Source organism: Giraffa tippelskirchi, chromosome 1 (genome assembly GCF_054371585.1).
Source record: "Giraffa tippelskirchi isolate mGirTip1 chromosome 1, T2T-mGirTip1v1.2.pri, whole genome shotgun sequence".
NCBI lineage: Eukaryota > Metazoa > Chordata > Mammalia > Artiodactyla > Giraffidae > Giraffa > Giraffa tippelskirchi.
The window spans coordinates 130343922-130367651 of NC_137275.1; the positions used below are offsets into that span (position 1 = coordinate 130343922).

The 23730-nt window shown below is 38.0% G+C and overlaps 1 protein-coding gene across 50 annotated transcripts in view; it reads right to left on the reverse strand.

Moving 5' to 3' along the window:
- The window catches only part of HMBOX1 (homeobox containing 1), a 188455-nt gene that overhangs the window by 50305 nt on the left and 114420 nt on the right, over window positions 1–23730 (reverse strand). For all 50 annotated transcript variants that reach the window (XM_081496660.1, XM_081496749.1, XM_081496601.1 and 47 more), the window contains 2 exons: window positions 12431–12541; window positions 1596–1749 (listed from right to left, as the gene is read on the reverse strand). In XM_081496660.1, coding sequence (XP_081352786.1) covers window positions 1596–1749; window positions 12431–12541 — 265 coding nt within the window. The remainder of the gene's footprint in view (window positions 1–1595; window positions 1750–12430; window positions 12542–23730) is intronic.

The following is a 23730-nucleotide window of genomic DNA, read 5'->3' on the forward strand; positions in this document are numbered from 1 at the left end:
TGAGCAAACTCGGAAGACAGTGTATGACAGGCAAGACTGGTGTGCTGCAGTCCATGAGGTCACAAAGAGTTGGACATGACTTAGTGACCAAACGACAAAGGCAGGAAGAGAGATGGCAAAAGTCCTAGACTGCATATAATTCACCTCTGGCTGTGGAAAAGCCACCTTTTAGTGATAAGGAAGTTAAAGCTCAGAATCTGTGACCTGAACAAAGTTTCACAGCTGGTTAATGGCAAAGCCAAGATCAAGCTCCAGGTCTTCTGACTCAGTCAAATGTTCTTTTCAGTATACCATTCAATTGGCCAGAGTAGAAAGCAGGAAAAAAATGTGAAGCGGGCTCAATGTAAGTATATATATACTTAGAAGTTAAATTTAGTTTTAAACATTCAATTCCATTCTATTATTTAAATTATTGAGAAATCACAATATGAAAAAGTTCAATGCTTTTCATCTCTGCCTAATATATTCTTTTTCTCTACATCTTAATCTTGGGAGATAAATACTTTTCTAGTAGACAATTATTACCTTACTGCATATAAAAAACTCTCCATCAAACCAAGATTCTATAAACGTTACTTACAGGTAGGAGACAAAAAGGATAATTATACTATAGGATCCACCTTAAATATACTGAACATTTCATCAGTTCAGTTCAGTCGCTCAGTCATGTCCGACTCTTTGTGACCCCATGGACTACAGCACGTTAGGCCTCCCTGTCCATCACCAACTCCTAGAGTCTACTCTCAAACTCATGTCTATTGAGTCGGTGATGTCATCCAATCACCTCATCCTCTGTCATCCCCTTCTTCTCCTGCCTTCAATCTTTCCCAACATCAGGGTCTTTTCAAATGAGTCAGTTCTTCGTATTAGGTGGCCAAAGTATTGGAGTTTCAGCTTCAGCATCAGTCCTCCCAATGAACACTCAGGACTAATTTCCTTTAGGATGGACTGGTTGGATCTCCTTGCAGTCCAAGGGACTCTCAAGAGTCTTCTCCAACACCACGGTTCAAAAGCATCAATTCTTTGGCTTAGCGCCAAAGAACATTTCATAAACACATTTAATTAACTTACATAATTTCAAATGAGAAGACTAAAGCTAAGGTCAAATTAAAGTTTACAAAGTACTGAGTACCTACTATGGATCAGGAACTGGTGCTAGAGTCAGAGGACATGAAATCAAAGTCAAAAACATGTACTTCAAGCCTTTGGGACGAAGCTCATTTAGGCTGTACTCCTTTATCAAAACAAGTTAGGTCTCAGTGGCCTCCTACACAGTTATTCAATATTTTTTATGAAAATAAGACTTCAATGAGTTTTTCTACAGTATAATACAAAGATCTAAACTCAAAAAAATTATTTTAAAGTTTCTTAAATCACTGAGGACACAAATTACATTGAGAGATGCTAACTCCAGTTTTATGAATTCTCAATGGTAAGATGAATAGTATTTCAATAATACAGCACTTATTCTACCTCAAAATAATTTAAGAGAATCTAGATCTCAAATTACTTGTTTGAAATGAAGGGTCCACATCTATCCCAAGTTTCTCTTTCCTCACTTTGGGAGATTGCTCCTAGGAAAAGGAGACAGGTACCTTTCCATGACAGCCAGACACTCCTTTCTCCAGGTAAATCGACTGCCTCGCCGTAGTCGGAAGGTGCCAGATGTGGCTGAGACTGGGGGAGGTGTTTGTCTCCACTCCGGGTCCTCTAATGGAATGGGTGCTGGTCTCATACTTAGCGTAGCCCCTGAAAATAAACAAGATACTTTTTTGTAAATATCTTGTAATTTACTAAAACCAGCATGACAAATATATTGTGAAATCAACAACTGATTTTGCTCCTTCACTGGAACTTGCAGGCCCTATACACTTGATACTTACATTTAAAAAATTATTTGACCAAAATAAAAATTTCAGGAGACAAAAACTCTTCCTTAGGAAAAAAAAAAAATCCCATCATTAATTATTTTAAGTGTCATTTTTTTTTCAGCTAGTCATTTGTCTTTTATTTTTGTTTATGTCAACAAAGCTCAAAATCTATCTCTTCAGGGGAATAAGGATATATGGTTTTTGGTCCAGTGACAACTTAGTCAGAGAATCTTCTTCTGAAAAAATTTTCTTGAGATTCCTACTTGACAGTTTTAATCTTTCTGAACAATATACCCTACATGTTCAGATCCTTTTATTACCATTTAAAAGGCTTCAGGTTGCTGAGAAAATGGAGGCCTTTAAACAAAGTATGCAGGTAGGAGATGAATTTAAGATAACCCCAATTGTTGCTCCCTGGCGGCTCAGTCAGTAAAGAGTCTGCCTGCAATGCGGGAGACCTGTGTTCAATCCCTGGGTCGGGAAGATTCCCCTGGAGAAAGAAATGGCAACCCACTTCAGTATTCTTGCCTGGAGAATTCCACGGACAGAGGAGCCTGGTGGGCTACAGTCCAAGGGGTCACAAAGAGTCAGACACAACTGAGTGACTAACACACACAATTGTTGTAAACGTTTTTTTAAAAAGCCAAATATAGCATCTGCTGCTGCTGCTGCTAAGTCGCGTCAGTTGTGTTCGACTCTGTGCGACCCCATAGACGGCAGCCCACCAGGCTCCTCCATACCTGGGATTCTCCAGGCAAGAATACTGGAATGGGTTGCCATTTCCTCCTCCAGTGCATGTAAGTGAAAAGTGAAAGTGAAGTCGCTCAGTCATGTCCGACTCTCCGCGACCCCATGGGCTGCAGCCTACCAGGCTCCTCCATCCACGGGGTTTCCCAGGCAAGAGTTCTGGAGTGGGGTGCCATTGCCTTCTCCGAAATATAGCATCAGAAAGAGATATTTGATGTTTTTAGTCTATTAACTAAATCAGATCTCCATAATTCTACCTATTAATGCTATACTATTTCTCACCTCTTGAATCTACTAAAACCAATGGAAAAAATGTACAACTGAGATACTTTACTAATTCAGATTAGTCTTTTCTCAACCTCAACGGTTGAATAATGCATGCATGAATGTATTTCTTTTTCCATAACTGGAATTATACTTATTATACCCTGCAATTAATATCACGGATAGTGTTTCTACTGTACTACATACAGATTTGTTGACATCCCCTTAATGGCTACATCGTTACATGCACTGTCTTATACAAATGTCCAATATTTTAACCAATCCTCATTTACTCTCCAAACCTGCTGCCCTGCCATCTTTCCATCCAAGAAAATGGTGTCCCTAGTCTTCAAACTGCTCAGCTCAAAAATCTCAGATTCACCTTTGACTCTGCTGTTTATACCTTACATACTATAATATATATCTAATCCACAGGCAAATCCTATCAGTTTTATTTTCAAAATATATCCAGAATCAGACCAATTTATATGACCTTCATTGCTCCCATTTTAGAGTAAGGCAGCATCATCTATCCTAAACATAAATTCCTCGGATAGGTTCCAAGGACGGCCCTTCACAGTAAGTCACACCTCCTGGTAATCATGCCCTTGAATCTGGGTACGTCCTGCGACACGCTGTGACAACAGAAAATGGAGATAGTTTGAGGCTAGGTCATAAGGGCTTCCCAGGTGGTGCTAGTGGTAAAGAATCCTCCTACAAATACAGAAGATGCAAGAGACAGTGGGTTTGAACCCTAGGTAGGGAAGACCCCCTGGAGTAGGAAATGGCAATCTACTCCAGTATCTTGCCTGGGAAATTCTATGGACAGAGGAGCCTAGTGGCTACAGTCCATGAGGCTGCAGAGAGTCGGCCATGACTGAACAACTAAGCACACAGCACAGGTCATAAGAAGCTTTGCAATTTCTGACTAGATTTCCTGGAATGCTGGTTCTGGGGGAAGTTGGCTGCCATATAAGAACTATGACTAACCTGAGACCACGCTGTTTTAAGGAAGCCAAAGCCAGCCACATGGAGTGAAAGAGGCCCAGTCTGCTCCCAGCTGCTCCTGTGAAATCCACCCAGGCACCAGACATTTGAGGAAAAAAGCCAATTTGGACACTCTAGCTGCAGCAGAAGCTATGCAGAGAGGACAGCTGACAGACAGTAGGCTCCAGACATACAATCCCAATACAGTTGTGTGGTAACCAGCTTCCAAGGTGGCTCCTGAGGAATCTTACCTCCTTGTATTGACCTTGTTGTATCAGGATTAGTTTATGTGACCAACAACATGTCATGAAATGATGGCATGCCACCTTTTGGGGATTAGACTACAGAATACACTGTGGTGTCTGTGTTGTTGTTCTGGTTCTTAGATCACTTGCTCAGCAGGAAACTAGTGGCCATGTAGTAAGAATACTCAGGAAGCCAATGGTGAGGTCCATGTGGAGGACCTGGCATCTCTAGCCAATAGGCTGTAAGGAACTGGAGCCTGCAGGGACTCACAGGAGTGACCTTAGATGTAGACTGTCCGTGGGGATTGTCCGTGCTAAAAGCTTGACTACAACCTCATAAGCAACTCCTGAATTCCCAATCCACAGAAATTGTGAGATAATCGATGCTTGATGTTTTCAGCTGCTAAGCTGTGGGGTAATTTGTTACACAATAAGATAGAACTAATAGAAGACATCACAACCATTTCCAGTTATTTCCCCAATTTTCTCCAACATATTGACTACTGTGTTACTAATCATTCACATTTATAAATTTGGCAGGCAAAAAAAATTCTAATAAAAATATTTCACTATTAGGAAGAATGAACATATATTCTTATTTTCTGACAATTATTTAATGTATCTTCTCTTGTGAACTTTTGTCCTTCTTTCAAGTTATTCCTCTCACTGGCGTATAGATACCACACCGATTGCCAGTCATATAGACTGCAACTGTTTTTTTCCAGTTTGTCTTTTGACTTTTTGTTTATGGTGTGCTTTGTGATCTTAATTTTTGTATAGTCAAATCTGTTCATCTGTTCCTTTACGGTCAATGTATCTTGTATTATTCAGAGTATTTTTTTAGTTTTCACTTTTGTTTGCACTCTTAATATATACATGATTTCCTGTTATGTGTGATGTAAATATTTGACTTCTTCCTCAAATGGGCAAATATGTCACCTATAGAAGATATTATAGACTGATAGCTTAAAAGGTGTGGCACAGTCTGGCCTTTTGCCACAGTTTAAAAAAAGTTTTACTGGCACATATCCACACTTCTTCATTTACATATTGCCTGTTTTTTTGGTACTCTAATGGCAGAGCTGAGTAGCTGTGACAGAGACCACACAGCCTGCAAAGCCTAAAATATTTACTATCTGCCCTTTACAGGAAGAGTTTGCTGATCCCTGATTTAAAAAATTCCTGGCCCACACACTATGAAACTCTAAATTGAAACCTTTCTTTAGATAGCTCAAGAAAGAGAGCTCTGTTCTGCCAAAATAACTTGGCAATTAGGTCTGGGCCCAACTCAAAATTAACAAAGTTTAGGTGTAAAAAGGGAATTATGGGGCTAGAGAGTTTCAGAATCCTTGTTTTGGTATTCTTCTGAATGCAAGCAGGATTTACAGTATAATGAGGGCTCTGGAGTCTAAGTTAGAATATACAAACTTTATTCTACAGCCACGATTCTACAGACCAAAACAGAGCCAAACTTGTTACCATGGCTGATTAAGACAGAAGTAGAAATGATCTGGGTGGGGCAGCAGGGCCCCATCCAAGGTCTGCTCTGGTAAAAGGATATAGAACTTCAGGGCTTCAGTGGGTGGAGGACAAGAAATAGGTCAGTGAGTTGCAACTAGTAGGCCGTATCTGTAACTACGGCATGCTTTCTTAGAGTGATAAATGGGCACAAAGAAAACAAAGAATCTTAACCAAATCATGAGATGGAAGGAATAAGCCAAGTGACAATAATGGTTCTTTCCTGATATTAAGGTTGATTGGTAATGTAACTATGCTTCTTCATAATATTCTGTATTGTCCAGGTTTTCTAGAAAAAGGAAACTTCAATGAAATTGGTCAGGAAGGAAGAGGCAGGGGGAGAGAGGGAAGGAGGAAGAGAGTCAAGTAAGCAGTGGCCTGGTTACGTTAAAAGAATTCAAGGATATTTATGCACAGACGGTAGAAACTGAATGATTTCAAACTTATAAACATCCTTAATTTGAAATATAATATTATTCCATTACCCTTGAGGGTTTCTTCTTGCTCCTTTTCCTTTGTCAATGTAGTAGTATTTTAAAACAGCACAAGATGCATGCTGGAAATATTACAATAAACACAAATATGATCTAGAAACCTGTTCCTCTTGCTTTGGTTGAAACAGATGGAGAGCAATGAATAACCCAAGAAAGGGTTCAAAATTATTGACTTTGAGAGAAAAATACAAAGATAGTAGGATGCAGGAACAATGTATGTAAGAAGTAAAACACAGGCATTCTGTGTTGGCTAAGGAACCCACTATTTTTTCCCCATAGGAAGTGTGTTACCTGTGCTCTCTTCGGAAACTTTCTCCACATTATATCTGGGCCCCCATTAAGACAAGATTTTGTTAAGAAAATGCATATGCCATCCCTGACACAAAGACTCTGACACTTTTTGTTTGTTTTTTTAAATGCTTTACACTTAGAGGGGAAGAAAGGGACTTTTTCATTGTGTGATTTTCCTTAATTTTGCATTTTCCCTCAAAACATATGCAAAATTTGCAAGACAGCATTCTGTAGATTTATCTAGCAAATCTAAATCCAACAGAGAGAGAGAGAAAAAAAAAACTATTCCTAAATTGCTGATAGATTTTTAACATTTTGGTAACTGTTGTCTTTGCATATATAATTATTTTCTTGCTTCTCAGGATTACTTCTGGGTGAGTCTTTGCCAATCAGCTAATAAAACAATGACTACAAGCACATTACTACTCCATTCACAGATATTAGCTTCTCTATAAGTAATTTTTCATCTTCCCCACTGTCACACACATGATCTCCCTGAGGCTCTGACACTCTGCAACAGTGAAGGGAGGAGGCATTACCTCTGATCTCCAAATTTACTTCATGTGCTTGTTGCATAAACCTCTTGGCAAACTTTATTTAACTGTTTAATTTAGAAATATGCAGAATCACAGCCATGAGCCAAGAAGAACTCATCAAGCCCTGTCTGCTGTACTAATGTTTAAATTAGACAAGCAAAAGGACTGCAGAGCTTAATTTAATTAAATAAAGGGGCTTTTGATGTCAACCATGCTAAATTTCATACTCACTGCTTTAAAAATAAGCATATTCTTGTAAATGTTTTCGTAAGAAACAAGATAAAATGTATTTGATCAGCTTCCACCAGCCTATTTTATTCATATGTCTTGGCAGGTGTTGCGCTGTGCTAGGAAATTCTGATGATTGGTCTGTTTATCAGAGAACTACACTGTATCTGTAGGATTATCAGTAAAAAATAAATATCCACTCTATTATTTTTCTTGCTGAGTCCACTAAAAGAGAGACTTAAAAAAAAAAAAAAGAACTATTCAAATGGATCTAGAGTGAAGGGGTTGAAAAGAGAGAACTTCAATAAGTTATACAGAGAGAAATGCTCTGAGCCCAGGAATAAAGGCACAGAATGTACAAAATTTTTTTTCTTTTTTTGGTCGTTTTTCTGAATGCTTAAATTTAGAGGGGAAAAAAGGGCACCTTTTCACTGTGTGATTTTCCTTCATTTTTCATTTTTTCTCAGAATATATGCAAAGGGATAATACCATTTACATTTCTTCTGATTAAGCTATCTGTCCTGGACAGAGAAAAAATATGAAATAAAAGATCAATAAAAATCACTGACATTGTATTTTCTAACTAACTGCCTCTCAAAACAGGTCTGAATTATGTGAACCTAAGTTCTTCAGTTTTTTATATCTTGAAAGCTATAAACAGGTAGATAATTTTCTTTTTTGGCCTCTCTCCCTCCCTCTCTTCTTCTCAATGTGTTTTTGGAATATATAACACAAGTACATGGTACAAAATTTAGAAAGACACAGAAAAAGTTACATAACTAACGTCCGTGCCACTCCTGGCCTCCTCTTCTTTCATTTTCCCCCCGCAGAGCCTTTCTTATCAATTCCTTATGTATCTTCCCAGAGATGTTCCATGTTTATATAACTACATACTTATGTGTGTGTATCCCCCTATATAAATAGAAATATACTGTATCATAGTAGCCTACTTTACTCACTTACAAATTTGATATTACCACATATAAATTCAATTCCTGTAAAGTCACCTTTAAAAAATAGCTACATAGCCTCCACAGTATTCCATTATACAAATATATCATCATTTATTTAACCATTTCTCGACTGAGATACATTTAGTTGGATTCTAATCACCTCTGCAAAGACTTGCAAAGAAGATTCTGATGTATTATAGGCAACTACTGACTAAACAGTGGATAAGCTATTCTTAGATGCTAATGTAATTTTGGCTAATAGTTCCAAAGTGTCCATGAAACAAGAATACAATTCTTTAGCTAAAACCAAAGGTTATTTTAAGGTCAATAAAAGTGAATTTATCTAGAAAAAATTCTGTACCATATTACTTCTTTTAATCAAGGTGAAAGTACAAAGAAAACCTTTTAAAAAATTAAATTTCAACTGGTAATATCCAATTACTGTTGATACAATGAAAATGACCAACTGATAATCACTAACTTACCCTCTTCTCTTCAGCTAACTTTAAATTACATCCTACAGAAAAGACTAGAAAGTTAGAAAGAACTCAGAACTAGAATGGATCTGTGTGTGTGTTAGTCGCTCAGTCTTGTCTGACTCTTTGCAACCCCATGGACTGTAGCTCGCCAGGCTCCTCTGTCCATGGGATTTTCCAGGCAAGAATACTGGAGTGGGTTGCCATTTCCTTCTCCAGGGGATCTTTCCAACCAAGGAATCAAACTGAGGTCTCCTGCATTGCAGGCAGATTCTTTACTCTGTGAGCCACCGGGGAAGCCACCAGAATGGATCTGATTTTCAAATTAAAAATAGGAAGCCTTTAAAAAGGGGACAGTGGGTAATGTAACTTCACTGAACAGCAAATGCATATAATTAGAGGAACTTATTCTTAAAGGGAGACTCTATATCCTTAAAAAAATACCTGCTAATCAACAGTTAGATGAGTGCTGTTAGTCCTTTCCCATTTTTCCCGTTGAAACTGAATTCCAGTAGTAGAATTCTACAATTGACAGTGCTATCTTGATGAGCTACAACAATGCTGACATGATAGTCAGCTTTCCTGTTTCTAGGGAATTCCTTTTCCTGGTATCCAAGTCCCTGTCTAAGACTAAAGTCCAGCCCTGAAATCCAGTGTGGGAATTTACCTTTATCAGCCATGATTAGATTATATGTCAAACACTGATCTAAGTGCCAAACCTAAGAGACAAAAATCCCTTCTCTTATGGAGGCTGATTGCCTGACAGAGTTGACTAGTGTTTTGTCCTCCAAATTCTTCACTGCTCTGCTATATATACTCTGGAACATGAACAATCCCTCTGATATTCCCCCTGGTAGCCAATTGCTGGCATATGACCAGGTTTATGAAACCCCTGGACACAGTTCCTTATTTACCTTGCCGAACCCTTGCTATCACAGTGTAAGCTGCTGTATTCAACAGATCAATTGCCATGTTTTTGTTCCTCTCCATCTGATTTGCTGTGCTGTGGATCATGGAAGAAGTCAGCTCTTTGGAAAGACTATTTAGAGCTCAGATTGAAGTGTGGCATCCACATGAATCTTTAGATTGCACTGTCCTATATGGTAGCCACTAGCCACACCTGATTACTGAGCATGTGAAGTATGGCAGGTGCTTCAAGTGTAAAATACACACTGGATTTCAAAGGAAAATAAAGAAAGAGAGGGAAAAAGAAAGAAAAAGGAAGCACAGAAGTGGGGAGAGAGATCTCAGTAACTTTTTAAAGTGTTGATTAAATGTTGAAGTGATAACACAAACATAAATATATTATCAAAGTTAATTCTAACAATTTCTTCTTTCTAAAATGTGGCTATTAGACAATTTAAAATTACATACATCATTTGCATTATATTTTTTTCTAAACTGTGCTGTTTTAGAACGTGTAACTAATGGCAGCAACAAAAAAGTCATTATTTTGAGAGGTTTGCCTGCATATCTAGATGTCATTAGAAAAATATCTAAAGATGAAAGTTCCTCTTTGTAGAAAAACTGCCAGCTAATAAATAGTGGAGGAGTGCTAGATTACATCATCACCATTTTACAATCCTCCATCAGAATAACTGATTCAGGTGAGCATCATCAATGGATGCTAAGACCACTGGCAAAAAAGGCTATTTATCTAGCGTCAAAATAATGCCCAAGCGATTATTTACAACCTGCCAAAACAGGATCCAGTGGCCACCACTTTAACAAATAATCAAACTTAGCAAATGAGTAGTGCTACAAACTGACTTTTACACGCCTCTTGACATGTGGTAACATGAGGCAAAATTACCTACAAAGCATTTGCTCTAATGTTTTATTGTGAAAATTTTCAAACATACAGCAATGATGAAAGAATTTTATAATGAATGTCTGTACCTATAACCCATAATATTTTACTATACCTAGTTTATCACATATTCATTTTATTTCATGTGTTTCACAGTTAATTAAGGACATGAGTAAATGTCCTCCTTAAACAATCTATGAATTACTCCTGCCAAACAAATTTAAGCTGAATCTAACCAAGCTTCCAATCTTAATTTTCAGTTTAGGTGAAATACACAGGCTACAGAAAAACAAGTTAGCTCACACTAAGAGGAAAAAGGAAAGCCCGGAATGTGGGACGCTTTGTAAGATTAGATGGTTTAAAAAACTTATGCCACGAAAGAAAAATTTTAAGTGACTAGATTGAAGAGTCTAAAGAGACATAACAAATTCCAATTTGTCAACCTAAATAACATTTAATTTTTAAAAAAGCTAATAAATCAAGGGTATGGGATTAACAGATACAAGCTACTATACATAAAATATATAAGCAATAAGGATTTACTGTACAGCACAGGGAACTACAGTCAGTATCTTATAATAACCTGTAATGGAAAATAATCTGAAACATATATATAATTGAATCACTTTGCTGTACACTTGAAACTTAACACAATATTGTAAATCAACTACACACCAATTAAAAATTGGTTCAAAAAAAGCTACAAGAAACATTCTTTCAACAACTAAAGAAATGTGAATATGGACTGGATATTAGCTGATATTAAATTATAATTAATTTTCCTAGAGTGATAGTAGGGGCTGTGGTTATTATTATCCTTTTTGTAAGGAGACAAATGCTAAAGAGAGAGAAAGAGTGTGTTTGTATATACCCATACATTTAAAAATTCTTTTATTTATTTTATAGGTATAACACAAACACAGCAAATTGTGAGCAATCACTGTATCTAAGAGGAGGGTAAGCAGGTGTTAAGTGTGCTAGTTTTTCAACTTTTTTGTATATCTGTAACATTTCAGTATAGAAAATGGGGGGCTGGTTAGTTCAAAAAATTCACTGGGGAGAGCATGCTCTGTTCTCTTTCGTCTGCCCAAACCTTTCAAATAAAAAGTGATCTCTGAAAAACAAGTCTTACCACAGACACACACACACAAACATGTCTCCATAACACTATTTCCACCTCAGAGCCAATGCTACTATTAGCTAAGAGTTTTCAATACACAATATTTGGATTGATAATTTAGTCTGTAAGCAAAGGCTTTAATGCTATAGTGTTACAGAAGAAGCTCAGTCACAAGGTTAAACTTGAGACTGACCTCACTGCGACCAGTCTTTGTAATGTGTAGACTGAAACAGTCTGTCAAAAACTTCAGATTTTACTTTATATACCACCTGTTAAAAGTATCCTGCAACAGATCTTGTAGATCCTGGTAACTTCTGACACAAAAGTTTTTGTGATCTTTTCCCTTAAGATTTCATTCTATTCGAAGCCCCAAAGTCAATCGGGCAGCTCACTCTAAAGTCCAAAGACACATTCATTACCCACAATTAGAATTAGAAACAGAAAATTATTAGCAGGAACCACTGGAAATGGTATACTGTGAACAAAATAAAAATATTAAATTTGTATTACTAACTAAAACAAGATTTACAAACACACATAAAACTAGGTATGAAATATTGTATGCACCTTTAGTTGAGGGGGGAAAAAAAAACTGACCACTGACAATCATGACCATTCTTTCCAATTACGGTTAGAAATGTCATACAACCTGGAAACAGAGAGGGACCTTGGAGGAAGCAGTGAAGATGACTAGATAATGCTGAACACTAAACTAAAAACTGGTACAATAATCAGGGCTTAGGTTTTAAAGAGAGTTCTCTGGCATAAAGGAGCAACAGCAGCGTATGGAACTACCTTGGAGAAGACAAATCAGCACACGGATTCAATAAGGTAATTAATTATACTTGTCCTGTTTCAAAGGCAATTAAAAAAAGGAAAACACTTTTTACCAGGGTTTGTCTTTTCAAGCTGATACCATCGGTAAAATGCTCTTTTCTTCTGTTCACTCAGGTCTGACCCCTGCTGCAATAACCAGTGAGAGATCCGGCTCTGGCTGATACCTATGAAGAAAGAGAAACAGCTGCTGTGGGTGCTGCAATGACAGGGAAGTTAATGAGGGGGTCTCTTGGCACTAGGTTACTGGGTACTTTACTCTCTTACTCTACACAGAAACTGCAACTTGAGCAAGGCTTTTAATATTGGGCTTCTTTGTAAAAGCTGACTGCAAGGATAGATTCAGAGATGATCTATTAGAGGTCAAAGCATTTTATTTACCAAGACTTCAAAATGCTTTCCAAATTCATCTCTAAACCAGGTCCCAAATATGAGATATAGTCAGAAGTTGATTCAATTTGTGCTCCTTCAACCACCGTCACCACCTCCACCCCAATCTTGATTTATGACATTAGAACTTTTACCAGATATTTAGAAGAAAAAAAACCAAGACAACACAATATTGATACTGATAAAAAGATTCAGGGGCTGAGAAAGGAGAGGTCATTGAAAATACTCTCTTCAATAAAGTTTCTGGATTATGTTAACTCATTTAGGCTAGCTCGCTTGTTGATTTATTTTCAGACTTGTTAGTACAGACAACTAACAACTGGAAGACTTACAGCTATGTACAACAGCACTTCTTAAAAAATCCCAAGAGGTAAAGATGTTCCTTTAACAGGCTTATCCAAACACTGAACAGAATGTAAAGCAGGAGTTTTCAGCTATCACTAAGAAGTTCTTGACAGCAATTAATAATAAATGTGAAACACCTCCAGGTGAAAGTAAAAAAGCATGTCTAAAATTCACTAGGATGAGAGTAACATGCTCCTTCTGGTCATCATAGCTATTCCAAAAATGAATAATTCAACATACAACCGACAAAAGCAAAGAATAATAGGAAATATAAAACTGTCTTACATGCTCATAAGGCATTTTCCAAAAGACCATTCAGTGACCATAGAGGGTTAACAGTATCTAAACTCTCACAAGGAATTACTTATGGTAACTGGATAGTACCGAATACCACCTGTGAAAACACCTGTTTAAAGCTGTACTGCACAATAGGAAGAGTGGTTATCATGAAGTAATCACATGCCCAACATGAGAAGCAGCAGGAAGTCTAGTGATCACATTGAACTCATCAGAAGGAAGTCCCTGGAGTAGAGTTCTGTACTTGTTTAAAACTCCACATTAAAAGAAAATTTGAGTCAATGGGGGAGGGGAGTTTTGTTAAGGTTGGGCTGAAGCATGGTTCCCTGATTGGTAACACCTTTCATTTTCAAAGGATGAAATTCAGAGTTATCCAAAAACAAAGGGATTATGCTCTCAGATCATTCTCACAGCAGTCTTCCAATGGGCTGAAGATCTATGTCATGCAGGTGCTGGTTGCTATTACTGTATGCTTGTTCTACGAGAATGCAAATTATTCAGTATAATTAAATTGGCTGTGTTTACCAGTGCTTTCACTGAAAGTCTGGTTTCAGGTATTACACTATTTTTTTTTTATGTGACTTTTTAACAACAGTGAAGAAAACAACCATTTACAACCATGAAATCAAAACTGATTTTCATGTCAACAAAATGAAACTATTTTACATGGATTCTTACACTGGCATCATACTACTCAAAAACAGAGGGAATCTGAGGAAAATCTGTTAAGAAAAAAACAAAGAATATATTGGTTCTGGTACCTACAGTATTACATCTTCCTCAAAGAGTCAGATCACACACAGAACAAACCACAGCGTCAACTAGACGTTAGAGCTGTTCAAGCTCTGGCTGTGCTGTAGCAAGGGAACAGGGCAAGAGCCCAGCAAATGGACAGTGAATTACGGTAGATTAATATAATAAAATCCCGGGCAGAATTGTAAACTAATGCTCTAAAACAGCCAGAGACAAACAACAGAAAACCAAAACCAGCCAAACAAAAAGCCATCAACTCCAAGCATTGACAGGGAATGGAGTATAGGCCACTTTCATATAGCTGATGGAAGGGTAACATATCAGGGCCCCTTTGGGAAAGAACTGAGTTTATCTACTAAATCACTAGATTTACTAGATCTACTAAAAAGATCTATTAGATTTACTAGAATCTACTAAAGCTGAACATATATGATCCAGCAATTCATTTCCACAGAAATGGGTACATACCCAAAAGAATGTGTTTAAAAACACATATGGAGAAGGCACTGGCACCCCACTCTAGTACTCTTGCCTGGAAAATCCCATGGCCAGAGGAGCCTGGTAGGCTGTAGTCCATGGGGTCGCTAAGAGTCGGAGACGACTAAGCGACTTCACTTTCACTTTTCCCTTTCATGCACTGGAGAAGGAAATGGCAACCCACTCCAGTATTCTTGCCTGGAGAATCCCAGGGACGGCGGAACCTGGTGCGTTGCCGTCTATGGGGTTGCACAGAGTCGGACACGACTGAAGCGACTTAGCAGCAGCAGCAAAAACACATACAGGAAGGCTTTTATGAGCATTTTCTATCATAGTCCCTAGTTCAAAAACACTCAAATACCCAATAACAGGAAAATGTACAAACTGTGGTTTTTATGTATTCTACTATACACTACTATAGACTGTTATCTGTTGCTGTTGTTTAGTCACTCAGTCATCTCCACCTCTTTGTGACCCCAGGGACTGTAGCCTGCTAGGCTTCTCTGTCCATGGGATTTCCCAGGCAAGAGCACTGGAGTGGGTTGTCATTTCTCCAGGGGATTTTCCTGACCCAGGAATTGAACCGACATCTCCTGCACTGGCAGGTGGATTCTTTACCACTGAGCCACCATAGACTACTATACCAAGTAGAAAAAGGGTAAGCTACTGCTATATGCAATCAAATGGATAAATCTCACAAAAATAATGTTGGCCAAAAACAGTCAGACATATACATACAGAGTCATGCACAATACTGTATGATTCAATTCACATAAAGTTTAAAAACAGATCCATTTTATCTATATTTATGATGATCAGAATAGTGCTTAACTGTGATTAGGAGGGAGGTTTAATGACTGAAGGCAGGATGAGAAAGGCCTATGTATTCACCAGTACTGTTCTTGAACTTAATCTGGATGGTGGCTGCATGTGTGTCTTCACTTTGTAAAAGTCATTAAACAGGGCACTTTTCTCTTTACATTGTATTTCAATAAAAAAAATTTTTTTTCCCAAAAAGTTTTTGAAATTCTATGTAGTGCTAAAAAAAATGAAGTATGTATCAATATGGAAAGAGGTCCATGATATATGGAAAAGTACATAGTTTAATGAATACATATACTTTTATATAATCTATGTTGTTTTGTACAGTAACAAAAGCTCACATATAGCCGAAGATACACTATATGAATATAGAGTGGCGGACTCTCCCTCCATTGTGCATCTCTATACTGTTTTCTTATTCTGTCTACAAATATTTATTAATTTTATTTTTATCCTTTCCCTTTAAACATAACATACTTTATTGGTTGCTTTATAAACACTGTAATTAAGTTAAACAAAACATAAGTGCAAAAAGAAGTTAATTTCACCCTTCCCTGGCCAATTCCACTCTAGGGTAAGCAATGTTAACTGTAATATATGTTGTTTTGCAATTTTCTCTATGTGTAATAATTAATTTAATAAAACAGAGAGAGAAGTTAATAAAGAATAGCCTCCTGTCCAGTCTTTTGTGAGAGGAAGAAATAAACAAGGAACTTCTTCTTGTAAACTTAATCTCAGTTTTTATAAGAAAACAAGGTAATAAATCAGGTAGCTTTTTCCAGAAAAGGCACTATAAAACTAGAGCATCTACAATAATACATTTTACAATGATATTTCTTAGTTAGAAACTTCTTCTGGGGCTGTTCCATGTCTTTGGAACTTCAACTGAGCTAGGTGTCAAAAGGCCCTGCAGCTTCTCTTTACTGGGAGAAAATTCTCCTAATTCCCTTTACCACTGTTTCCCCTGCTGAAAACAATGTCATTCTCTGAAAGTTTTACCTCCTCAAAAGCTCTTTTCTACCTTTCACAGGGCAGACAAAAAGAGAAATTTACATATAACCTTGAGAAACTGAGAGACTAAAACTAACCCCTGATTAATTTCTTTCCAATAAGGAAGTGATCACATTGTGTTCAAAGGATGAAAAAGTCTCCCTGCCCATCTCATTCATATTCCTTTCTGAGCTTCAGCTCTATCAGGCTCCTTCCAGTTCCTCAAATACCATGCTCCCTTCCACTAGAGGGCTCTCCACCACAACCATTCTTGTCCAAGTCCCCAGTACTACAAATTTCAATGTTTCTTCTTCCTCCAACTTCCTGTGGCATGTGACACTCACATCATCTTCATGCTTGGAATGCTGGATACAAACCCCAACACAATTTTTTAGCCAACTTCAGGGATTGCTGTGTTATCTCCTTTCATGTTTGTGCCCCAAGATTCCATGTTTAAGCATCTTTTCTCACTCTACACTCTCTCCTCCTTTGGTCATCTCAACGACCAACAATCATGGTTTAAAGTATCTAAATACCAGTGACTTCTAGCTGCTGCTGCTGCTAAGTCACTTCAGTCATCATTGGAGCACCAGACTGTTCCTTTCAAACCATCTGCTAGATAGCATCATGTGAATTTCCCACAGGCCTTCAACACAGTAAACTTGATTCATTAGCCTCCTCCTCTAAATCTGCTCTTCTTCCTGTGTCCTTCATCTCAATTTTATCTTCCATTTCACTCATTCTCCAAACTTTCACATGCTTACTAAATCCAATCCTTTCTCTTCCAAAAACTGTTTTTTCCAGTCCTCATTCCTGCAGTTTGGAATCTCAGCTCCTTTGCCTAGATAATGGAAATAACTTTGATGAAAAGAACAAGTCATCTAAGATGCATAAAATGAAAAATCCTCCGGATCAGATCCTTTTTAATTAAGACCATGAAATTTTCTACTTGAGAGCTACAATAATTTCTGCAATTCACCTTCCACACTGAGAGATATGTCTCAAAATTTTTAAGTTAGAACACATGCATACATTCCCCATAAAAATAATTCACAAACTCAGAAAAAAAGTCCTTCCTCTATCTTTAACCCTTCTCTCATTCCTTAAAGGTATCCTGGTTTATTTGGTGTGAATCTTTCCAATCTCCTTCCTATCCATTTAATACACAAACATGTACATATATGGGCTCCCCTGGTGGCTCAGACAGGAGAGAATCTGCCTGTAATGCAGGAGTCATGGGTTTGATCCCTAGGTTGGGAAGATCCTCTGGAGAAGGGAATGGCGACCCACTCCAGTATTCTTACCTAGAGAATCTCAAGGACAGAGGAGCCTGGGGGACAGTCCATGGGTTGCAAAGACTCATACATGACTGAGTGACTATCACTTTTACATATATACATCTAGGTTTATATTTTTTTTAAACACACATTTGGAGCTATTCCATACGTAGTAAGTAACAATGTTTCTCACATCTTAGAATTTTCTCATGTAGCACACTATGAAATCTTCATCATTCTAAGCTACATGGTATTTCACAGCAGAAATACACCATAATCCACTTAACATTTACCTATTATTAGACATTTCAACTGTTGCTAACATTTTATGATTATAAATGATGCAATGAACACTCTATGCCTGTCTTTGTGTATGTAAATAAATATTTTAGGGCCAATTTACAGGAATGGAATTTGATTTGTAGCATATGAGTGGCATTTAACTTTGTGACAGATACTACCAAATTGTCCCCTGAAGAAGACTGTACCCAATTTTATATTCTAACCAACATGGATGAGCATTTTTCCCTACATCCTCACCATTACTGAATATTATAAAATTTATTTTTGAAGTCTGACTTGTAAATATCAACACATGCTCTGTATAAAAAGAATTCTAAGCAATTCAGAGGAGAGTCAAGAACTTAGGAGGATAGCTAATAAAATAAATTTATCCAAATTTTTACCACTTAGAAATAACTACACTCATTACAAGATCACTCCAAGCATACGTGGACACCAAATAGGCAGAAATAATTACTAAAATGAGATACTACTATATACTGAATTTTAAAATGTTAAAACATCAAATTAGTTTGATTTGATTTTAACACAAGAAAAAAAACTTAAATACACTAGAGAGAAGTGTTAGTTGCTCAGTCATGTCGGACTCTTTGCAACCCCATGGACTGTAGTTTGCCAGGCTCCTCTGTCCATGGGAATTCTCCAGGCAAGAATACTGGAGTGGGTTGCCATTTCCTTCTCCAGGGGAACTTCCTGACCCAGGGATCGAACCTAGGTCTCCTCCATTACAGGCAGATTCTTTACTGTCTGAGCCATGAGGGAAGCCCGAGAGAAAGATCTACTCAAATTTAGCAAATGCTTCTCTAAGGGAAATGGGGTTCTTAAGAGTGCAATAAAACAAACAAACAAACAAAAAAGGATCATATAAAAACATTAGGAGGCTGGAAGCACTGGTTTCTAACTCGTGGGCAGTATCTAATGGCTCCTGGCTAAAAAAGCTAAGGAAATTAGCTGACTGTGATAGCTAGGCTACAAGATGACTCCTAATGATTCTCTCAGTGTTCCTACCTTTATGTAATCCCCTCCAACATTGCTTCAGGGTTGGTCTGTTCAACCAACAGAATATGGTGACTTGTAAGGCTAAGTCATGAAAAGTTACTGTTTTGCTCTCTCTTAATAGTTGGTTCTGAGAAAAGCTGGCTGTCACGCTTTCAGCCCTACAAAGAAATCCATGTCGCAAAGAACTGAAGTGTTTCACTAACAGCTATGCAAGTGAGCCCTCTTAGAAGTCATTCCCCTAGCATTACCTAAGCTGCTGATTACTGTAGCCTCCTGAGACACCCTGAACCAGAGTGACCCAAGCTGCTTCTGGAATCTTGATCTATAAAGCCTGAGAGAATAAAAATTTAGGTTCTTTCAAGTTGCTAAGGTCAATGTAATCTTTTCAGTAGCAATAGATAACTGATAAACATACATTATAATATACTTTCCTCATTTCCTTCTCCAGACTGTACATCCATCTCCTATATTTGGGAGATACTTGACTCTATTTCTGTAGAGTCAACATTCTGTCCTGGACTTATAACTGCCATAGCTGTTTACTCACAGTTGTATATTTAAATGAATTCAGGGTTTATCATACAGTTTCCCAGTGTTTCCATTCCTAAGCTCTGTATTTTTGCTTTTGTTGTTCAGTTGCTAAGTCATGCCTGACTCTTTGTGACCTCATGGACTATAGCACCCCAGGCTTCCTTGTCCTCCACTATCTCCCAGAGTTTGCTCAAACTCATGTCCATTGAGTCAGTGATGTTATTCAACCATCTCATCCTCTGTTGTCCCCTTTTTAACTGAGGTATATTTTACATACAGTGAAGAGTTCAATGAGTTCTGACATATGTATACACACAAGTGACCATCACTCAAATCAAGGTATAGATTATTTTCATGCTCTCTAAAAGACTCCCCTTGTCCTCTTTCCATTTAATGCTTAAATTTTATATTTTAAACTTAATTTTTGGTTAGTAAGATTTCTTCACCAGTTTTTACCAGTATAGGTTTGTTGTTGCTGCATTCCCCAGTCCTTGTATGCTTGTATATTTATTTGCCTTTCATGTTGATACTTTAAGGAAAACACTACAAGGGAATTTTAGTGGAGGGAGTGTTACACTTTCCTTTAAAATGTTAATAATGTCAGTGGGTAGCAGAGTAAGGCCTTCTGAATAGTTAGTCCCCCAAAAATGCAATGACAGCAAAAGCTGCTCTACCATAAAAGTACTGGCTGAAGTTGTCAAAATCAACTTTTTCAGAAATCTAGAAATTAACCAAAGGGGTACAAGTATTCAAAAGAAAAGCTAAATTTTAGCAAGGCCAGCTGTACAAGATTTTAATTTGCCCTACACTCATTCCTATCATACCAGCATCACAATCACAGTGACTACCAAGAGTGCTCTACTAGCCACTGGAGAGGGAAAAACATGTTTGGAGTTCCCCAAAACACCACTCTAAGAGAACTGTCATTATTTCACCTGTTTGGCAACTTCCTGGAAACTCCCATTTGCAAAGCTTATTCTTATTTGACCTTATCCAGACCTCACTCCAGTACTCTTGCCTGGAAAATCCCAATGGACAGAGGAGCCTGGTGGGCTGCAGTCCATGGGGACGCTAGGGGTTGGACACGACTGAGCAACTTCGCTTTCACTTTTCACTTTCATGCATTGGAGAAGGAAATGGCAACCCACTCAAGTGTTCTTGCCTGGAGAATCTCAGGTACGGCGGAGCCTGGTGGGCTGCCGTCTATGGGGTCGCACAGAGTCGGACACGACTGAAGCGACTTAGCAGTAGCAGACCTCACTCAGTGTGAATAGCCTTTTCCCTGGGAGGGGAGAAGAAAGGGAAGTGGTTTGCAGAAAACAATCAGTGGTAATCATTTAACACTGCAGGTACCTGAAGTGATGCTAACAGTTGGGGCAAACAAAGAACTGAACAAAATATTTAAAAAGCTGAGGAATTCTTAAGATGTCTATGAGGGTCTTTGAAAAACTCTGACATATTTCTAGGAATCTACAAGGCTAGGTCCATGTACAGGGCTGCACACATGTCTAGGTCTATGTGCATGACCAGGGCAATATGTATCACAGGAAAGAATTATGACGCTCTCACCTCTGGCTGACTTTGAGACATCGTACAAACAGAAAGTGAAAGGTAAGGTAGAATTATAAACTGCCTGCCTGAGCATTAAAGGAATGCTTCAATATATATACAGAGTCCCACAGCAAAGTTGAGAAATTTATTGCTTGTAAGCATTTAAAGAAATTTCTATCCAATAATTAGCTGATTGCTAAGCTAACAAGGAAGAGACTTCAGAAACCATGTATCACGAAGAATACTGAATTTACAGCATTAGTTCAGGAAAGTCCCTAAACAAAGAGCAAAAAAACCAAACAACAACTATAAATCAAGGGGTAGGGAGGAATCTCATTTCAAGAGTTTCCACATTAAACTGCCAGTTTGAAAAACAAAAAAAAAGCTTATGAATCACGCAAGGAAACAATAAAGTATGACATATATAGTAAAAGAAGGAGTCACTAAGAAATGTCTTTGAAGAAACCCAGATGTTAGACTTACTAGATAAAGATTTCAATCAGGTAATTTTAAAAACTAAAGAAAAACTGCAGAACTAAGTGAAAGTATGAGAAAAATGCATCATTGAATAGAATATCAATAAAGAAGCGGGGATTACAAGAAAGAACCAAAACAACTTCTGGAGTTGAAAAGTACAATAAGTAAAATGAAAAAATTACTAAAGAAACTCAACATCAGATGTTAACTGACAAAAGACATATTCAGTAAACATGAAGATAGGTTGATTGAGATGATCTTTTATGAGAAAGAGAAATAAAAAATAATGAGGAAAATACAGTAGAGTTTATCAAAAACCTGTGGGATATCACCATGTATACCAACATATACATAATGGGATTCCCAGGATGAAGAGAGAGAAAAATTAAAGAAAAAAAGAAACAAGGAATACTTGCAATGGTCATTAACATTCAAAAACTTAATGAAAACCTACACATTCAAGAAGCTCAACAATCTGCAAGCAAGTAGCATTTCAGGGGGGCTTCAAACAGCTCTGGAGTTTTGTTTAGTGCAGAAAGAATTCAGCAAGAGGCAAAGTGATAAATAAGTGACTTACTGGAGTAGGATGTTTGTGAGGCTTACAATCAGGTGGGCGAGAGGGTGCTGCACTCTGGGAACTTAGTGGGCTACAGTTTTATAATCAAAGGAAAAGTGGGGAGGGGGAAAAGACAACTTTCTTTCTCATTCTTAAGTAGATGTCATGCTTACATCATCAATTCCTTCTCCAAATTGGGGAGGGGCGTTTTTTCTCCCTACATGGTCAAGCTAGGACTGTCATGGCACTATAGAACAATTATTTCAGGTGTCAGTACAATGAAAGTCTTTCACTTTGAAAGGTCACCTTTTCATCAGTTATTGTTTTCACGAGTGCAGAGAGCATGTCCTAGGGATCATTAACTTACTGAGCTCACTGGGCAGGATGTAGATCTCATGCCACCATTGTTTTATTGTTTAGGGGCACATCCCATGCTTCTGTTGCGTGGTTTTATTGCTCAGCAAGCCTGTCTGGTTTTGTGGTTAAGCAAACCTGCTTTCTTGAGTGATCATTAACTTACTGGGGTCTCCTATATTTTTTTCTATTTACAATCTCCTAGTGGGAAAAGTTGGCTTAAAGCTCAACATTCAGAAAACTATCATGGCACCTGGTCCCATCACTTCATGGGAAGTAGATGGGGAAACAGTGGAAACAGTGTCAGACTTTATTTTTTGGGGCTCCAAAATCACTGCAGATGGTGATTGCAGCCAGGAAATTAAAAGATGCTTATTTCTTAGATGGAACGTTATGACCAACCTAGATAGCATATTTAAAAGCAGAGACATTACTTTGCCAACAAAGGTCTGTCTAGTCAAGGCTATGGTTTTTCCAGTGGTCATGTATGGATGTGAGAGTTGGATGGTGAAGAAAGCTGAGCGCCGAAGAATTGATGCTTTTGAACTGTGGTGTTGGAGAAGACTCTTGAGAGTCCCTTGGACTGCAAGGAGATCCAACCAGTCCATCCTAAAGGAGATCAGTCCTGGGTATTCTTTGGAAGGACTGATGTTGAAGCTGAAACTCCAATACTTTGGCCACCTGATGTGAAGAGTTGACTCACTGGAAAAGACCCTGATGCTGGGAAGTATTGGGGGCAGGAGGAGAAGGGGACGACAGAGGATGAGATGGCTAGATGGCATCACCGACTTGATGGACATGGGTTTGGGTAGACTTCAGGAGTTGGTGATGGACAGGGAGGCCTGGCGTGCTGCGGTTCATGGGGTCGCAAAGAGTCGGACACGACTGAGCGACTGAACTGAACTGAGTGGGGTTAACTATTTAATCATCTACTTTGACCCTTTGGTCCACCTCTATCAGATCCAATCTAGGTACATCATAAATTGCTGAAAACCACAGTCAAAAAAAATTGAAAGCAGCAAGAAAGAAGGGACTTATTATGTACAAGGAATGCTCAGTAAGTTACTCACTGCAGATGGTAACTATAGTTCTTGTAATAACTAATTTGCAATGCATATAAATGCTGATCTATTATGCTGCAAACCAGAACTTAATATATTGGGCTTCCCAGGTGGGTAAAGAACCCACCTGCCAATGCAGGAGACACAGAGATGTGGGTTTGATCCCTGGATAG